Raw genomic sequence first — 18,763 nt, 5'->3', positions numbered from 1 at the left:
CTCCAACCTTCACTCCTGAAGGGTCTGGGCCATTAGTAGTCCCACCTGAGTTAGGTTGTTGTAGTTTTGCACTGACCGCAATCACCAGGTATGCCCTTAGGGATCTCCTTTATCCCAAACGTAGTCTTCCTTGCCTCCATGGTGGAGCAGGAGTCCACTTTCTCCTTGAGAGTCAGGATTCATCACCAGCCAGCTTGGTAGCACCCTTCTTTGCCTGCTGGTTCCGAGGCATGAAGAGCCCCAAGGGGCTGGATAGCAGTCTTAACTTCCGGGACGATGGAATCATTGTTGTGTTTCCTTGTGTAAGCATCCCTCCCTTTGGAAGGATGACCCCAGGCCAGGAGAGCAGAAAGTTGTGCGAACAACAAGCAAAATTTTTGCTAGTGGGAAACTAGGGGTAATAATTAGTGGTGCCCCCTCCCCTGCCTTTCCCTTGATTCCTGGACCCATGAATTCAGTGGACACTAGTTCGGAGCATACACAGCCTTCTAGAGGATCTTTTCCCCACCCTACAAGGTACTGCCAGTTAACAAGCGCTATAAATTTCACCTTCAGTGTTGGGGAAGATGGTGAAAAACACAGTAAAACCAGTGAATTCCGTGAGCATGGGTCCACTGCCATGTATCTTTTTGAGTTCCAGGATCGAAAGCAGTGCCGTATGGCATACCACCATGAGGCATAAGGCATCCCATAAGTCCACGGATAGGCGTTTTGGCTGAAGCCAAAAATTGTGTGCAGGGAAGGCAAAGCCACATCCAAAGTAAGTATCTATTCTAGTAAGAACAACACATCTTCCTTCCTTGATGGAAACAATCCAAAGTAACCAACCAGCCACCAAGTATCTTGTTGATTGCCCCGGTTCCACACTAGACACCCGGTGCTGGTCTCCGTTGCTGGGAGATCTGGCGCTTGGCAGTGACTACAACCAAGTTAGCTTTGATGAGCGGAAGTTCATGTTGCTGAGCACATGCATGACCTCCATCCTTGCCCCCCAGGGCCACTTTGTCCATGAACCCAATGGGCGATGCCAGGCGTAACTGTGCCAAGAGGCCAATTACTAGGCACAGAATGGGTCATCATACCTACTAGATGAGTAAAACCTTCCTTGATTGAGGTCACCCTTTGGTAAGCATTCACAGAAGACGTAAATATCTTCCTATATTTTTGCCACAGACTTTTCCCCCAAAGTTTCTTGTGACCAATTTTCTAATTGCACTCCTTCCAAGTCCCTGACCATTCAGGCAAACCATTAGCCATAGGCCATGAATGAGTATATAATCTCATATCGGGCCTTACTCCTTCTAAGCAGAATGAATAACCAGGTTCATTGCTCAGAGTCCCGCCCACTGTTTAGAAGGCATGATAGCAGAAGCTGGGAGCATGGACACTTGAGCCACTTGTTCATGTATATGACTTGTGCCTTTAGGACCTGCTTGGGCACAGTCGTTAGATACCCCTTCCATTTGACGATGGAGTGTTCCTGCACATTTACGGCTTGTTGGGTTAGATCATACCCACTTCATGATGGTAGCATGGAAACTTGGTGGCCCACGGTCAAGCATTTGGCCTCTATTAAGACTCAGGAGAAGGCCAAACATTGTTTCTCAAGTGGAGTACTGTTTCTGAAATACCATTATTTAGGGCACTGGGGTGGCTCCGTTGGTTGGGTGTCTGACTCAGTTTCAGCTCAGGTCATGATCTCATCAGTTGTGGTGTGGAATTGAGCCCCACGTTGGGCTCCCCACTCAGTAGGGAGTCTGCTTGAAGATTCTCTCCCTTTGTCCCTTAACCCACTCTCTCTCTCTCTCTTTCTACAAAAATAAAGAAAGGATGGGGCATCTGGGTGGCTCAGTGGGTTAAGCCTCTGCCATCGGCTCAGGTCATGAACTCAGAGTCCTGGGGTCCTGGGTTCAAGCCCCAAATTGGGCTCTCTGCTCGGTGGGGAGCCTGCTACCCCCCACCTGCCTTTCTGCCTACTTGTGATCTCTCTCTCTCTCTGTCAAATAAATAAATAAAATCTTTTTTTTTTTTAAAGAAAGGAATCTTTTTTTTTTTTTTAAGATTTTACTTGTTTATTTGACAGAGGGAGACACAGCGAGAGAGGGAATATAAGCAGAGGGAGTGGGAGAGTAGGAAGCAGACTCCCCACCAAGCAGGGGGCCCGATGTGTGGCTCAATCCCAGGACCCAGGGATCATGACCAAAGCTGAATGCAGATGCTTAACGACTGAGCCACCCAGGCACCCCAAAAAAGGAATCTTTAAAAAAAAAAAATTATGCACAGAGAATAGCAGAGTTTTGCTTAATAATCTTAAAGGCCTCACAAACAGGGGTCTGCCAGGGATACCCCCACAACATCCCTGTCTGCCACTGACTTAAGTTCCATTGGCCTATATGACTCAAGTGGCAGAGCAGTGCCCTAGACAGCCTGGACCTGTTGTAGAGCCTTCTTTCGATCTGGGCACCACTTAAAGTTAGCAGTTTTGGGGCTCACTCAGTAAATGAGTCTGAGTAACACACCCAAATGAGGGATTCATTGCCTCCGAACAGCTGGGCACATCGTGGCCCAGTCAAATGGACCCATAAAATTAACCATTATATACACTAATATGGAATGCCTCTAAGATGTAGCATGAGAGAAAGTCAGGGACAGAACAGGTAGGACATACTAAGCTATCACTTGTAAATTTTTTAAAAGATTATTTATTTATTTATTTATTTGACAAAGAGATAGAGAGCACAAGTAGACAGAGCAGCAGACAGAGGGAGAGGGAGAAGTCCGATGCGGGGCTCAATCCCCAGACCCTGCGATGATGACCTGAGCCAAAGACAGCTGCTTAACTGAGCCACCCAGGTCACCGCTTGTAAATTTTTTTTTTTTTAAGATTTTATTTATTTATTTGACAGACAGAGATCACAAGTAGGCAGAGAGGCAGGCAGAGAGAGAGGAGGAAGCAGGCTCCCTGCTGTGCAGAGAGCCCAATGCAGGGCTCGATCCCAGGACCCCAGGATCATGACCCGAGCCAAAGGCAGAGGCTTTAACCCACTGAGCCACCCAGGCGCCCCCCCAACTTATAAATTTTTAAGTGGAGAAAAATACATATATGCACACACAAAGATGTTTACATGCGGATGAACTATATCTGGAAAGACATTTAAGAAGTAGTAACAGGTTGCTTGGGGAAGAAAATTGAGGGGCTCAAAATATATATGAGAAAAATATGGAAGGGATTTTTTTTTTAAGATTTTATTTATTTTATTTGACAGAGATTACAAGTAGGCAGAGAGGCAGGCAGAGAGAGAGAGAGGAGGAAGCAGGTTCCCTGCTGAGCAGAGAGCCCGACGCGGGACTCGATCCCAGGACCCTGAGATCATGACCTGAGCAGAAGGCAGCGGCTTAACCCACTGAGACACCCAGGCGCCCCTGGAAGGAATGTTTTAATAAAAAAAAAAAAAATACCTTTTGAATTTTCAAATAAGAAATTTTTCAAAAGATAAGATACACTAAGTGGAGAAGAAAAAATATTAAAAGTACATCAGAGCATCTCTGAACAAAAGAGAAAAAAGGTCTCATACAAAAAATTGAAATGCCATTATTTAAAAAAAAAAAACTGTTAGTACAAAATGAACATTTTGATTATAAGTCTTCCAAGTCCACTTAGTTAAAAAAATAACTGATTCAACAAATGTTGTTTTTTTTTTTAAAGATTATTTATTTATTTGACAGAGAGAGATCACAAGTAGTCTGAGGCAGGAAGAGGGAGAGGGGGAAGCAGGCTCCCTGCTGAGCAGAGAGCCTGATGCAGGGCTCTATCCTAGGACCCTGAGACCATGATCTGAGCCAAAGGCAGAGGCTTAACCCTTTGAGCCACCCAGTTACCCCCAAAATATATTCCATTTAAATGAGAGTTTCCTATAAAAGATTTTACCTGTAGGTTAATGTATTACAGATTCTACATGTGTTTTATCTGTTCCTTAAAATTTTTTTTTTTAATTTATGGGCTGCCTGGGTGGCTCAGTTGGTTAAGTGGCTGCCTTTGGCTCAGGTCATGATCCTGGAGTCCTGGGATTGAGCCCTGCATCAGGCTCCCTACTCAGCGGGAAGTCTGCTTCTCCCTCTGACCCTCTCCCCTCTCATGCTCTCTCTCTCTCTCTCAAGTAAATAGATAAAATCTTTAAAAAAAAAAAAGATTTATTTATTTATTTGAATGAGAGCGCGCGTGTCCCCATGAGCATGGGCACTAGCGGGGTGGGAGGGGCAGAAGGAGCGAATCTCAAGCAGACTCTCTGCTCAGCTCTGAGCCCAATGTGGGGTTCCTCTTGGGGACATCCCATAGGGTTCCCATGAGGTCTGATCCCACAGCCCATGAGATCGCAAACTGAGTAGGAACCAAGAGTCGGTCACTTAACCAACTGAACCCCCCAGGCACCCCATTATCTGTTCCTTTTTTTTAAAAGTTGGTCTTTTTGGCAGATCCACTGATAAGGGAAATTCCTGGACAGAGAGTTGAGCCGGGATGTGACGAAAGTCACCATGAGGGACAGGAAAGTAGGGCACCATCCCCACTGGTTACAACCAGAATTATGGTGCTTATCTTGTTGGTACCACTTCACAAGTAACTTTGGGGAGTCACCATTACTATTCTTTGTATTGTTCATGTCATCCCTCAGCAAAGCAAGAGGAGTCTCCAGTTCCTGAAGCTTCCTAACACTTTTCTGAGTTGGAAGTGTGAGGTGCGAGAAAAACAGTATGCGTATTTCCATTGCCTCCGAGTCTTGGATCAAACCAGGATCCCAACTTGGCATCGCCATGACCCGACTGCAGACCCAGGCAAAGTAGCTGATTCATTAACCGAATCTGAAGTGGGTCCCAACAATCCAGACAGCCAGGACTGTTTGCCAAGTCTCCGATCGCTTGTTGTAAGCAAAGCCAAAGCAACAGCCTAAAAGATAGTGAGCAAATCTGGATGGCAAGGAAGTAAAACCCCCAAACAATGATGTTGTTAGGGAAATCTGTTCCAGGGCTTTAAGACCACCCACTGAAATCAGGCTACAGTCTCAGGATTTGTCACTGGAAACAGTACAGGCTACCTTTGCTCTCAATGGCTATCTTAGGTAAAAGGCAAAAGGGAATTAAGAGATAGAGCACCTGGATGACTTGGTCAGTTAAGCGCCTGCCTTCAGCTCAGGTCAGGCCATGACCTCAGGGTTCTGGGCTCTGTGCTCAGTGGAGAGTCCGCTTTTCCCTCGGCCCTTCCCCGCTCGTATGTGCATACGCTCTCATGCTCTCTCTTTCTTTCAAATAAATAAATAAAATCCTTTTATTTTTTTAATTTATTTTTTAAAAAGATTTTATTTATTTATTTGACAGAGAGAGATCACAGTAGACAGAGGCAGGCAGAGAGAGAGAGAGGGGAGCAAGCTCCCCACTGAGCAGAGAGCCCGATGTGGGGCTTGATCCCAGGACCCTGAGATCATGACCTGAGCCGAAGGCAGCGGCTTAACCCACTGAGCCACCCCGGCATCCCAATAAAATCCTTTTAAAAAAGAATTAAGAAATAGTAATAATAAGTATTTTCTAATAATGGTCCTTGACTGGAGAACAAGGCACAAATCAAGGAAATGACACATAGTCAAAGAGTCTGAGCTCACCTCTCCAACACTACAGATCACCAATGATTAAGAATGATTCTGAGCCATCCCTTCTAGATCCAAAAGAGATATGGAAAGCAAAAAAATTGGGAGTAGAAATGTTCAAATGAGAATTGAATGTGGCCTGAAGTCTTATGTGCCTTTTTGGGCACAAGCTATAAAGGCGACAGGAGATTTTCTCCTGGCACGGCAAAGAATTCTGAGCAGGGAACTAATCACGTTTCTGGGCTGAAAGATTGCTCCGGATGGTTTGGAGAAGGGCAAGGCAGTAGATATGAACAACAATTAAAATTCTATTAAGCGAAAACTGACTAGATCCCAGACCATGGCAGTGGCAATGAATTATAAAATGAAGGGACAGATTTGAAAGCTAATCTACATGGTACTTAGGGGAATGCAGGAAGCAAGGAGTCGAAGAAAATTGAGCTCAGAGAAGCACGTTCACCTAGATGGGAAGCTCAGAAAGAGCAGTTTTGTGGAGAAAAAAAAGTTCTCACTTAGATCCACCCAATCCCGGTAGCCCCCTAGAAGCATCTACCTGTGGGTTCACAAAAAAAACACACACCCTTAGGCAAGCTCTCTGGTCTACCTCTCAGATCTGCTCCCCTGGCCTCAGGGAGCCTGACTGGAAATCTGACCTTTTTTTTTCCCCCTAACTCCCCCGTAGGTACAGGCTCTTCTGTGCTTTCTGAGGTTTTCTACGGGGCTTCTGCTCCCAGTTCACAGGCAAGAGCCTTTCCTGCCTCCTGATACCTCAGAGAGCCCACGTGGGGCCAAAGTCTCTTCTGGGTAGGGATGGAAGCTTGTCTCTAAAACCCAGGCTGGCCTCAGCATTCTGAGCCCTGGACCTGCTTCCAATCCAACCAACTCTTCTTGTCCATAGGAGGTTCCCATGTCTGAGCAATTCATTCAATGTTTGGCCCTTACTCTGCTGTCTGATCAGAAGCCTTCCTGCCGGTGTTCCTTGCAGACCACAGTGCTCCTGAGTGACAGGCGATGAGCGGTGAAGCAGTTCTAACAAATAATCAGGACTCTACTTGCCCTCCCTGAGCAAGGAGCCTGATGTGGGACTCAATACCAGGACCTGAGCCAAAGACAGATGCTTAACTGGCTGAGTCAACCCCGTGTCCTTAAATAAATAAAATCTTTAAAAACAATAAAAATAAAAGACCCAGAAGAGCTCCTAAGCCACGTTCTGTCCACACAAGGGATCCCAAATGATACCAAACATGGTGTTACATTCATGGAAATAAGAAACACCCATTCTCTTTTTTATTATTATTCGTAATCTATACACTCAACATGGGGCTCAAACTCACAACCCTGAGATCAAGAGTCATATCCTCTACAAACTGAGCCAGCCGGGCGCCCCAGAACCCCTCTCTAATTATCAGTCAGGAATATTCACCATTTCCTGGGACTTCCCTGCATATTTCCAGCAGTTCATGTCTTACTTTTCTGCCCTATGATCTCCCAATTACTGGTTTCATCAGAAAGGGGAAGGTGTTCTCAGTTTTGAAAGCTTGCTTGTCGTGAGTGCTACGCTGGCAGGTATGAGCAGTAATAAGAACAAAAAAGCTCTGATTTGGGGTGCCTGGGTGGCTCAGTGGGTTAAGCCTCTGCCTTTGGCTCAGGTCATGATCTCAGGGTCCTGGGATGAAGCCCCGCATCGGGCTCTCTGCTCAGCGGGGAGCCTGCTTCCTCCTCTGATTTACAGCATGTACTCATCTCTGTGATGTGAACATTCCCATCATGGCCAACTTCAAGCCACCAATGTGATGTCACTGATCGCAAAGCTGAGAAGAAATGCCAGCCGTATACCATTCCATAGCATTTTTCCCCTCCTTCCTTCTCTTCTCTTCATTTCTTTCTCTTTCTTTCTTTCCTTCCTTTTTGATTTTATTTGACACAGAGAGAGTATAAGCAGGGGGAGCAGCAGACAGAGGCAGAAGAAGCAGGCTCCCTATTGATCAGGGAAACCAATGCGGGGCTCGATCCCCAGACCCTGGATCATGACTGGAGCCAAAGGCAGATGCTCAACCAACTGAGCCACCCAGATGGCCTTTATTTTATTTTTTAAAAAATAATTTGTCCTTTAAAAAAAATTTTTTTTAAGATTTTTTATTTATTTGACAGAGAGAGAGAGATCACAAGTAGGCAGAGAGGCAGGCAGAGAGAGAGGGGGGAGGAAGCAGGCTCCCTGCTGAGCAGAGAGCCTGATGTGGGGCTCCATGCCAGGACCCTGGGATCATGACCTGAGCCAAAGGCAGAGGCTTTAACCCACTGAGCCACCCAGGCGCCCCTAAAAAAAAGTTTTAAAATAATCTCTCCTCCTCTCTCTGCCTGCTTCACTGCCTGGTTATGATCTCTGTCAAATAAATAAATAAAATCTTTAAAAAAAATAATAAAGTAATCTCTACCCCCAGTGTGGGGCTCAAACTTGTAACACCAAGATCAAGAGTTATATGCTAAGCTTACTGAGCCAGCCAGGCACCCCCACCCCATTATACTTCTAATAAATCCCTCTCTTTTGGTGGGAGCTTTGGTTTCTGTCGCTTATGATTAAGGTAATATTTACTCTGTGGCTTAGAAAATCCTGAAAAAAATCCTGAAAATCCTTAGAAAAAGCCTCAGAGGAGGCTCTTTCCTATCTGCTAGGCCAGAAGTTAATTAGTTGACTCCTTTTTTTTGCTTATTTCTAACTTTCAGAAATTCAACAGATAAGGATCAGTAAAGGAAGTTTTTCAGAAGTCTCAATTTTCTGCCCTCAGTAATAAAGCAGTGATTGTTTATTAACAATCAAATTAACTACATTGCTTTTTCAGCCCTCCTCTAGAAAGGTTTACTTTGTTCCTTTTGCTTCAAAAGTCCAAACAGTAGGGGCGCCTGGGTGGCTCAGTGGGTTAAGCCGCTGCCTTCGGCTCAGGTCATGATCTCAGGGTCCTGGGATTGAGTCCCACATCGGGCTCTCTGTTCAGAAGGGAGCCTGCTTCCCTCTCTCTCTCTGCCTGCCTCTCCATCTACTTGTGATTTCTTTCTGTCAAATAAATAATTAAAATCTTAAAAAAAAAAAAAGTCCAAACAGTAGAGAACTCATCCTGCTTCTCTTAGAGGGGTGGACAGACGGAGGTTCCTCATCAGACACGACTTGACCACTGCTTCCAAGAAGTGGGGTGACTTAACTCCCTTTTGAAAATCCAAGTGATTCGATAGAAACCGTTTCCAATATAAATGATTTTCAATCACAACTTTATTTGAGACACTGAAAACTATTACTATATAAAGTATCATCAAGCAACAAGCCAACAAAATAACTTAGGATTGGGAGAAAAATGTGTGAACTTCGCAGAAACACCTATGATTTGATACTATCAGAGCCTCTCCCATTCAGCACCTACCCTCTGACGTCCTTCAAGTGATGAGTCCTCCCTTCAGAGTGTTGTACTTCCTACAACCTTCCCCATGAATCTAATTCATTTTTTTTTATTATTCATTTGAGAGAGATATAGACACAGAGACAGAGAGAGCACAAGCAGAGGGAGAGGGAGAAGCAGGCTCCCTGCTGAGCAGAGAGCCTGACATGGGGCTCGATCCCAGGACCTGGAATCATGACCTGAGCCAAAGGCAGAGGCTTAGCCACCTGAGCCATTCAGGTGCCCCAAATCTAATACTAATTAATTATCTTTAACTGTCCCTTGTTCTCCGTGACCCACTGTGATGCTCCCCCTGTAGCCTTGGGGCCAGGACAGACAACCTGGGGTGGGAAACCAAACTGTAACATCAGTCTGTTGGACTCCAGGGCTGGAGAGAGTCCCTAGACTACTGGGCAAAGTAGACACGGAAAACCACTTCTCACTTTCAGAACATGCTTGAAGAGGTTCAAGTTTTCCATCAGGTGAAACCCATTCCACTTAGGGAGGGAACTGGTGGGTGGCGAGAGATACCAGACCAGTGTCTGTAACTGTTCTCTCTCCATTTATGATCCAGGCCAAGGATTCAAGGATGTTCCATAAAAGGCTCCCTCCTTCATGGACCTTGGCAATGTGGAATTTCTTCTTGTGCTGACCTGGATCTCATCTGAACTCTAACGCAGAACCTTCCTTTGAGGATTGATTATTGCCTCTAAATAGTTCCATGTGTTAATTGTTCAGACCAATCCTTGCTTTCCAAGGTCACCCTACCTGGGACTTGTCGGGGGTGGGGGCAGGTCCTACTTTCTCTCAGATTCAACTGGGGCTCTTAAGACCTCGGCATAAATCAGAGCCCTGGGTCCCTCATTCGTCTGAAAGGAAAGGAAGGGTGGGTGGGAGGGCGTGTTGAGTTAGAGGTGCTTATGGGAAACGTCTGGTTCTTGTGTTTATGAGAAAGGTCTGAGCTGGAGAGAGAGATTTCAGATTGTTACTGCCTTGGAGATGGAGTAGAAGTCACGAGGATGAGTTGCTCAGGTAGAATGAGCTGCATGAGAAGAGAGTAAAGGATGAAGCCCTGAGAGGACCAACAAGAAAAGGCCAGGCAGAGGTGCCTGCAAAGGAGACAGGGTACCTAACTGTGGCAAGAGTAGGAGACACTCCACCAAAAATATGAAGAAACTTTAGACAAGGAGGAAGGAGTCAACAGTGTCAAACGCAGTGGAGAAGTCTAGTAAAATGAGATCTGAATTAGATTCAGCAACTGGGAAGTCCCGGGGACCTTGGCACCAGCTCATTCAGGGGCTTGGTGCGAACAGTGCTGTTAGGCACAGAGAATTCGGTACTGGCTAGGCTCACCACCTGTTTCCATTTATGTTGTTTTTTAGCTAAAACACCCAAATACATTGCTAGTCTGGAGCAATGCAAAAGCTTGGAATCTCCTTTAAAAACTATGCAGATGTCTCTCTGGGTTCATACAGAGTACTGTCTTACAGTTTACCTTTAGGTTCTGAGCCTGCAAGCTGGTGAATACTTGCATTTCACATAACATAAACGTGGCTTTCCAGGGCAATGCTAGTCCCACATCACCAGTCCCTCTGACTGCAAAGAGTCTGGAGTACCAGCCCCAGCCCTTGCGCTCTCCATCCGGCCATACGGCTCCACCTCCTACACCGTCCCTGCCTTTTCCTACACTTGGCTAGCTTCGCTCGTTTGCTCACTCATTTGTTGGGCCCCTTGTCTCTCCTCAAAGGTGTAATTGTCAAACAAAACATATACCGCGTACATCTAACCATGCTTTCACGTTTACTTACAAAGCACCGTCCACCACTAACCTCTGTAAGGAATGCTTAAGCTGGAAGGGCCGCGGGGAGGCGCGTGCGCCCCCTGCCGCAGCCCCGGAGCACTGCAGCCCCGCGGACGCGCTCCCGCTCCCCGCCGCCTCCCGCCTTTGGGCGCCCGGGAGGAGGCAGCAAGGGCAGTGCCCGCGCAAAGCCTCCTGGGAAAGGGCTGGCCTGCCAATCCCTGTACTCACCGCGCCGCATCGCCGGAGAAGACGGCGCTTTCTGGCGACTCTACATCTTGATGCTACCCAAGCCTGATTCAGTATTCACAAGAGGCTTTGAGGGAACGTGAGACCTCTTTCGCCGGATGCCTGAGCGGACTTTGCTGCCGCAGTTTCTTGGACTTGCTCGTTGTGGCGAATCTGCCGTTGCGGCACAGTGGCTAGGCGCGCAGGGCCCTAACGTGAGGCTTGCGGAATCTGCTGCGGGAAGAAGAACGCGAGGGTTTCTGCGGCAGCTGCAGTCATGGCGGCAACTGCGCCCAGCGCGGGGGGCTCCGCGCCTGAGGCGCCGGGTTCCGCCGAAGCCCCGCTGCAGTACAGCCTTCTTCTGCAATACCTAGTGGGCGACAAGCGTCAGCCCCGGGTCCTGGAGCCCAGTAGCCTGGGCGGGATCCCGAGCCCGACCAAGAGTGAGGAACAGAAAATGATCGAGAAGGCGATGGAAAGCTGTGCCTTCAAGGCAGCGCTGGCCTGCGTGGGAGGTGAGACAAGACTGGGGGAGGGGGGCGTTGGGAGGCTGAGGGCTTGGACGGCAGCGAGGTCCTCTGCCAAGACCACGCTCCTGGGAGGCGAGGAGCCTGTGGACCTCGATCTCGACTGCACCCCTGCCTCGATGCGTGAACTCGAGTAACCCTTCTCTAGGCCCTGAGGTTAATTTCCGCCTCTGGAAATTGGATCAGAAAGTCGGTACTGTATGGGTCGGGACTTGGAGGTTGGTTATAAAATGGTCGACTTCATTCATTCATTGATTCACTTTTAAATAAGCATTCTTTTAAACAAATTGTTACAAGTAACCATCACGTGCTCGGTGGCGAGGCAAGGTAAGAGACCAGAGCCTGGTTCTCATGAAGATAAAATTTTAATATATACAGAAGCAGGAGTGTTGGGAAGGAGCCTGGCAGGAGAGTGGGACACAGGGGACAGCAGATGCAAACGTCTGACAGGAACCGGCTTCAGGTTTGAAAAACACATGTCAGTGTGGCCAGTATGATCAGATGGTGGTGAACATAGGGGGAAAGAAGTCTGGAGCACCCCCTGCTCCCCCTTTTTAAACCTTTGAAGGTTTAAATGTTTGAATGTCGGGTGTCTGTCTTGTAAAGAGGTTGGCCACATTTGCAGATGAATTGAAATCTTAATATGAATGAAAGACCAGCAAGAAACAAATAATAAATACGGTGAGTGCAGATGTGAAGTATAGTAGAAAGGAAAGGGGATTTTTTGGTTTGGGGAAGGCTACAGGAGGTGAGACTGCCCCTGTATCTTGAAGGATTGAGAGAATGGGGGTAGCCCTTTAAAATTGGGGGTGGAGTTGGGGATTTGGGCTTTTTACCTTTAGGCATTAGGGCAGTAATTGGTGCACGTGATGATCCAGCATGGAGTGTGGTGAGGGAAAGAAAAGTCTATGGATAGGGAGATGGTATAGGGAATTGGCTAAACTGAACCTCAGTGAGGCCTGGGCTGGCTCTTTGTTCATCATTATGCCTGACACTAATAAGTCGCTTACATATTTGTTGAAATGATGAATAAGTATTTGTAATGCTCCCGAGTGGAAGCGGTAAAGGTCCTAGACTAGGATACTTGTGAACATAGGTTTGTAGGAGGGGAGCAAATCAGCTGTCAGAAATGCCCTTGAAGTTTGGAGCTGGAGTGACTGAAAAGAAGGAGCCATAAGTAAGAAAGTTTGGAGGGAAGGTGCCATGATTTCATTAAACATATATTGACCTTGAGGTGATGAGAGGACATGTAAATGGAAATGTCCAGCAGGCTCAGGAAGTTGGGGACAGCAGTGTGTGGTTTGCCTTTTGGTAGCTTTGTGAACTTATGGAAGTTATTTAACCTCCCTGAGCCTCAGCCGCTTCAGCTACAGAATGGAGACATTAATAGTATCAACAATATAGGACTATAGTGAAAAATAAAAGCTGTGCCTATAAAGCATCAGTAACTGGCGCATGGGTACTACTCACTAAATGACTTGTCAATGTCACCATCGTCAAGGGAGTGATTTGCAAAGTTGCTAGCTGAATGTATGAGTATAGACAGAGAACAGAAGGTTAAAGATTGAATCTTTAGGAATGTCAGAAAATGAAAGGCCAAAAAAAAAAAAAAGGAAAAGAAAAAGAAAATCAAAGGAGGCTGGGGCACCTGGGTGGCTCAGTCGGTTGAGCATCTGCCTTTATCTTGGGTCATGATCCCAGGGTTCTGGAATCGAGCCAGCATTGGGCTCCCTGCTCAGCAGGCAGCCTGCTTCTCCCTGTCCTCCTACGCTTGTGCTCCCTATCGCTGTCTGTGTCTTTCTCTCAAATAAATAAATGAAATCTTCAAAAAAAAAGAAAGAAGGAAGGAAGAAATCCAAAGGAAGATAGAGAAGTTGTCAGCAAGACAGTTCCTGGCTTGTGTGATGTGGAAACCAGGTAACTGGAGGGTCTGAGTGTTAAGGTGGAGTTGGAAGGGTAGATAGGGGTGTCCTATTTGCTGGTGGCCATCCAAAATGTGCTATTCGAGTATGATGACCTCGTTACAGTACCCCAGAAAACATGCCAAAGAAAAAATCTTCATTTCTATGTTTGTTTTTAGGATTTGTCTTGGGAGGTGCCTTTGGGGTGTTCACTGCCGGCATTGATACCAATGTGGGCTTTGACCCTAAGGATCCTTACCGTACGCCGACAGCAAAAGAAGTTCTTAAAGACATGGGACAGAGAGGAATGTCCTACGCCAAAAATTTTGCCATTGTGGGCGCCATGTTTTCTTGCACTGAGTGTTTGGTAGAATCTGTAAGTGTCTCTGCCTTCTGAAAAAAGCCTTGCCTGTACCATCTTATGAATTCCTTTTTTTTTTTTTTAAGTTATTATTTATTTGACGGAGAGAGAGAGAATAAGCAGGGGAAGAGGCAGGCAGAGGGAGAGAGAGAAGCAAGCTCCCTGTTGAGCAGACAGCCGGATGCAGGGCTCCATCCCAGGACCCCAGGATCATGACCTGAGCTGAAGGCAGAGGCTTTAACCCACTGAGCCACCCAGCCCTCCCCATCTTATGACTTCTAACGAGAAATGTTCATTAGAAAGCAGATCGATATGTCTGATACTTGGTAGATTGAATTTTCATTAGATAGCCCCAAAGGCAAACTTTTTGGGCATTTATTGCCTTTATTTAGGCTTGCATTATTTTTTACTTCTCTCTGTAGGCTAGAAGTTGGTTAATTATTTTATTTTGTAAGTTTTTAAAAATTCTAGTTAGCATACAGTGTAATATTAGTTTCAGGTGTACAATATTGTGATCCCACACTTTCATACAATACCCTGTGATCATCACAAGTGCCCTCCTTAATCCCCATCACCTATTTCACCCCCCCCACCTCCCTTCTGGTCACCATCAATTTGTTCGCTATAGTTAAGAGTCTGTTGCTTGGTTTGCCCTTCTCTGTCTCTCTTTTTTCCCTTTGCCCATTTGTTTTGTTAATTAAATTCCACATGAATGAAATCCTATGGCATTTGTTTTTCTGCGACTGAATTATTTTGCTTAGCATAATACTCCTAGCTCCATCCATGATGTCTCAGATGGCAAGATTTCATTCTTTTTTATGGCCTGAGTAATATCCCTGTGTGTGTATACATCTTTATCCATTCGTCAATAGATGGAAAGTTGGGCCGTTTTCATAATTTGGCTATTGTAGATAATGCTGCTATAAACATTATGATGCATGTATCTCTCTGAATTGGTATATTTGTTTTCTTTGGGTAAATACCTAGCAGTGTGATTGCTGGATTGTATGGTAGAGTTCTTTTTTTTTTTTTTTTTAAAGATGTTTTTTTAAGTAATTGCTATACCTAACATGGGGGTCAAACTCCTAACCCTGAGCTCAAGAGACACACACTCTACAACTGAGCTTTCCAGGTGCCCCAGGAGTTCTATTTTTAACTTTCTGAGGAACCTCCATACTGTCTTCCAGAGTGATTGTACCAGTTCATATTCCCACCAGCAGTGCAGTGGGGTTCCTCTTTCTCCATGTCCTCGCCGACACCTGTTGTTTATTGTGTTTTTAGCCATTCTGACAGGCGTGAGGCGGTAGCTCATTTAGTTTTGATTTGCGCTTCCCTGGTGCTGAGTGACGTTGTGCATGTTTTCATGTGTCTGTTCCAAGTTGGTGAGTGATTTTGACCTTGAGACTTATTGGGGAACCAGAGAAGAGATCTGGATTACTTCTCAAGTGGCACACTTGGTTTCAGCACTCTGGTACCACCTGCAGGAAGCACCCATGAACACACTGAAATTTTAGGAACTATATTTTGGAAAGCAAAAAGGATTAGGTTTCCTTTGGGGAGGGACTGAATTAGCCAGCTAGAAACCCTGTGTTTTTTTTCCCTTAATCATCTTGTGTGGCTTGTTTCTTTGGCTCTAAACTGCACTTCTCCGCCCACAGTACCGGGGAAAATCAGATTGGAAGAACAGTGTCATTAGTGGCTGCATCACTGGAGGAGCCATTGGTTTCAGAGGTTAGTAAACAACTCTCGCATGGTTTTCTTTGTGGCCTTGGACAGCGTGCCGTAGTTGACGTTTCCAAACACATGAGTGTTCCAGGGACAGCCCAAGGCATATGTGGACACTTGATACTCTTCTAAGTAAATCACTTTTACTTCCACTTAACTTAATTTTGGAAACTTCTAGTATTTAGATCGGGGTTTTTCATCATTGGCATCGTTCGTGGGCATTGTGGACCACATAAATCTTTGCTGGAGGGATAGTGGGGCTTTCCTGTGCATTGTGGGATGTTCAGCAGTATCCCTGGCCGCTTACCCACTAGAAGCTGATGGCATCCCTTCGTTGCGACAATTGAGAGTGTCTCTAGACACTGGCAAATTCCCCCAGGGGACAGAATCACCCATGGCTGAGAACCACAGAAAGATCTGGATTTTAGAAAAAAAAAACTGCCCTCACATTGAAATGGTGGGAAGAGCTTCCTCCCAGTAAGGAATTCCAGAAGTGTATTGATCTGTAGGTTAGGACAGAAGCACAGCTAGGTCTCGTTCAGCCCCGGAGAGCCCACTGATCCAAACGGCAGGCGCTGTTGAACTCTCAGGTCTGTGCATTTCAAGTAGTTTAGACATTTTTTTTTTTTTAAATACTATACAGTTGTCAGTGTAAGTTCTGTGGTAATGTCTTTCTGCAGTTAAGGATTCTTAGACTTCTACCCCCTGAAAGCCCGATAGGAGTATTCTGGAAGTGTCCGGTTATCAGCAGTAAACAACAAAGAAAACCGTTCTCTACACTTCTGTCAGTGTACCCATCAGGAGTTGGTTTGGAGGGGGGCACCTGGGTGGCTCATTCGGTTGAGTGTGTCTGCCTTTGGCTCAGGTCGTGATTCCGGGGTCCTGGGATTTAACTCCACATCAGGCTCCCTGCTCTGTGGGGAGCCTGCTTCTCCCCCTGCCTCTCTCCCTGCTTGTGCTTTCTTTCCCTCTCTCTCTCAAATTTAAAAAAAAAAAAAAAAAAAAAAAAGTGCGGTTTGGGGTGTCAGTGACCTGACTCTCCTCCTGGTGGCAGTTGCTGGGCCACTCTCCCTCTGCCATGCCCTGATTTACCCAAAGCAAAGAGCCTGTTTTCTCCTCAGAGAGACAGGATGATTTGCTGTCATTAAAAGCTGCTTCTCCTCGGACAGGCACTTGTGATTTATAGAGTAACTTTTCCTTTGGTCTTCCCATCCCTCAGCTCTGTCAGGGACATTGAGAAGCTCAGCTCCCTCCAGGACTGCTTTGATCACCTTCCCAGGAATTTATTTCATAAACAAATCAGGGTTAACAGGCCATATGCTTTCACTTGCTTCCAAGGGCTGGTTCTCTTAACCAGTTTCCTGCCTGTGAGGGGCTATTTCGTGAAACTGGAAATCGTCATCTTTTGGAATGAGAAAAGTTGAGCGTACGGCTAGATAAAACCCACTGGTGTAGACTGTGGACACGGGTTCCTAGAAGTCTTACACATCCCGTGGCTCAGCTGACTGACTTAGAAGCTTGACACAGGTGTCCCTGTCGCCGTGGCCAGGTAGACTTCTGAAGGCAGCCTGGCTCGGTGTCTGTCCCCACAGGTAACGTCGTTTCTGTTTACTTCACAGCGGGCTTAAAGGCCGGGCTTCTCGGGTGTGGCGGTTTCGCTGCTTTCTCTGCTGCCATTGATTATTACCTCCGGTGAGAGAGCCTGCCTCCAGGGAAGGACACTGCCAGCCCAGCATCGGAGCTGCTCTGTGGGGGCCGCGCTCTGTCCACTGCAGGGCACTCGCTTCAGAGACCGCAGATGTTTCCCCTCAGACCACTGGTCTCATGAGGGAGCCACCTGGCTGCCGCCTGCCTCCGCCTCCAAGGAGCCACATACTCTGTTCCCGGGGTGGGCAGTATGCTGTGCCAGCCTCTCTCTGAGGCAGATCAGCAGTGTGCTGACTGGTGGGAATTAAGCTCCCCAAAGGTTCCGTCCTGCCCATAGCTGGCCTGTAGGCGGCTCGGGGCGGTGGGACCAGAGGGGACTGAACTCGTACCAGCAGGCTCGTCTGCTTTGGAACTCCGCGCATTCAGCCATGTCACATGGCAGGGCAGAGTAAATTTACACCATCTGACCCATTATGTCATTTTGTGGTCTGTTGTCTTTGTTTAAAAAAATTAGATTACAGTTTAAAAGGTTGGTTCATTTTGGCGGGGGAAGGGAACAGTGACAGAGTAAGTGTTTAGAGCCGCCCCAGGAGCCAGTGGTCCTGTCCCCCCTCTTCCACTTCCCATTACGAACAATAAAGGCCGTTCATACCATAAAATAAATGAATCAGTAAAGGGTTGGCTGATTTTTATTTTCAGATTCTACGAGTCCCAAAAGTGGTACCAGGTGGCCCAGAGACTGGACATCTGGAGGGAGAGAGAGAGAGCTCCTGCAAAGTGTGGGAATGTTCAATTCGCGGCGTGTGCAGAGTAGCGTTCCTCTGACACTGTTCCTTCAGCCAGGACCTGCCTTGCAAGCAGCCCAGCCGGGCCATGTCCTGGGATACGTTGAAATTCCATGCACAGGCCCCGGCCTCTTCTAAAAACCCTTCTGTGGGCTGGCTGATGGGAATGCCTGTGGTCCTGGCCACACTGGTTTTAGGCTCTGACCGCTGGACCAGGCCCAGCTCAAGGACACGGCGTGCGGAGTCCTGCTGTGGTCCTCCTGGTGGGTCCCTGAGCAGCGGCTGGTGAAGATCAGACAGTGGTGAGGGGCTGTACTCCACTATCCTTGGTCTGTGGTATCAGGGTTTTTTGTTTGTTTTTTAACATATTAGTGGTTTTTTTTTTTTTTTGAACTAGGGACCTTTTTCTGACAACAGAAGCTCAGCCTAATTGTGTGCCTCAGCGCAAAAAAAAATAGGCTTTAATGGTTGGGATCTGCTGTGAGCACTTCTTCATTCTGGTCCTGTGGTAAGGACACGAAGGGAATGAGCTCAGGCTTTCTCCTGGGGCCAGAGGACAGGCTTGTGGGGCTGCATGATTCCAGCAGCCTGCAGCGAGTGGTGATGGCTCCTGTTCTCTGCTGTATGCTGACTCCTTCACCATTTTTTGTGTTCTACCCCTTTTTCTGCATTCTTCTAGTTTATGCCCCCTTAACCAGAATTCAGACATGGCTGAGACGGTCAGATG

The 18,763-nt window shown here is 46.8% G+C and overlaps 2 protein-coding genes across 2 annotated transcripts in view; one reads left to right on the top strand and one right to left on the bottom strand.

Moving 5' to 3' along the window:
• Positions 1–11,057: 11,057 nt before the first annotated feature.
• TIMM22 (translocase of inner mitochondrial membrane 22) lies at positions 11,058–17,926 on the top strand. The gene is made up of 4 exons (XM_004746909.3): positions 11,058–11,605; positions 13,698–13,894; positions 15,538–15,610; positions 17,224–17,926. Exons 1-4 carry the CDS (start codon positions 11,368–11,370, stop codon positions 17,298–17,300), a joined length of 585 nt encoding a protein of 194 aa, XP_004746966.1. The 5' UTR covers positions 11,058–11,367; the 3' UTR covers positions 17,301–17,926.
• ABR (ABR activator of RhoGEF and GTPase) overlaps positions 17,923–18,763 on the bottom strand; it is a 176,705-nt gene continuing 175,864 nt past the window's right edge. Inside the window, exon 24 of the mRNA XM_004746902.3 lies at positions 17,923–18,318. The gene's annotated coding sequence lies outside the window, so the exon portion shown is untranslated. The remainder of the gene's footprint in view (positions 18,319–18,763) is intronic.

This window comes from Mustela putorius, unplaced genomic scaffold (assembly GCF_011764305.1).
Source record: "Mustela putorius furo isolate JIRA1106 unplaced genomic scaffold, ASM1176430v1.1 tig00003962_pilon_pilon_pilon, whole genome shotgun sequence".
NCBI classification, from domain to species: Eukaryota; Metazoa; Chordata; class Mammalia; order Carnivora; family Mustelidae; genus Mustela; species Mustela putorius.
Note: the sequence above shows the minus strand (reverse complement) of the source record. Positions and strands in the feature narration are given on the sequence as shown.

Excerpts from the sequence above, each read along its gene's own strand:
- TIMM22 (XM_004746909.3), top strand. The coding sequence starts at position 11,368 with ATGGCGGCAACTGCGCCCAGCGCGGGGGGCTCCGCGCCTGAGGCGCCG. Across the intron at positions 11,606-13,697 it reads AGCGCTGGCCTGCGTGGGAG|GATTTGTCTTGGGAGGTGCC; the intron begins GTGAGACAAGAC and ends GTTTGTTTTTAG. Across the intron at positions 13,895-15,537 it reads CTGAGTGTTTGGTAGAATCT|TACCGGGGAAAATCAGATTG; the intron begins GTAAGTGTCTCT and ends CTCCGCCCACAG.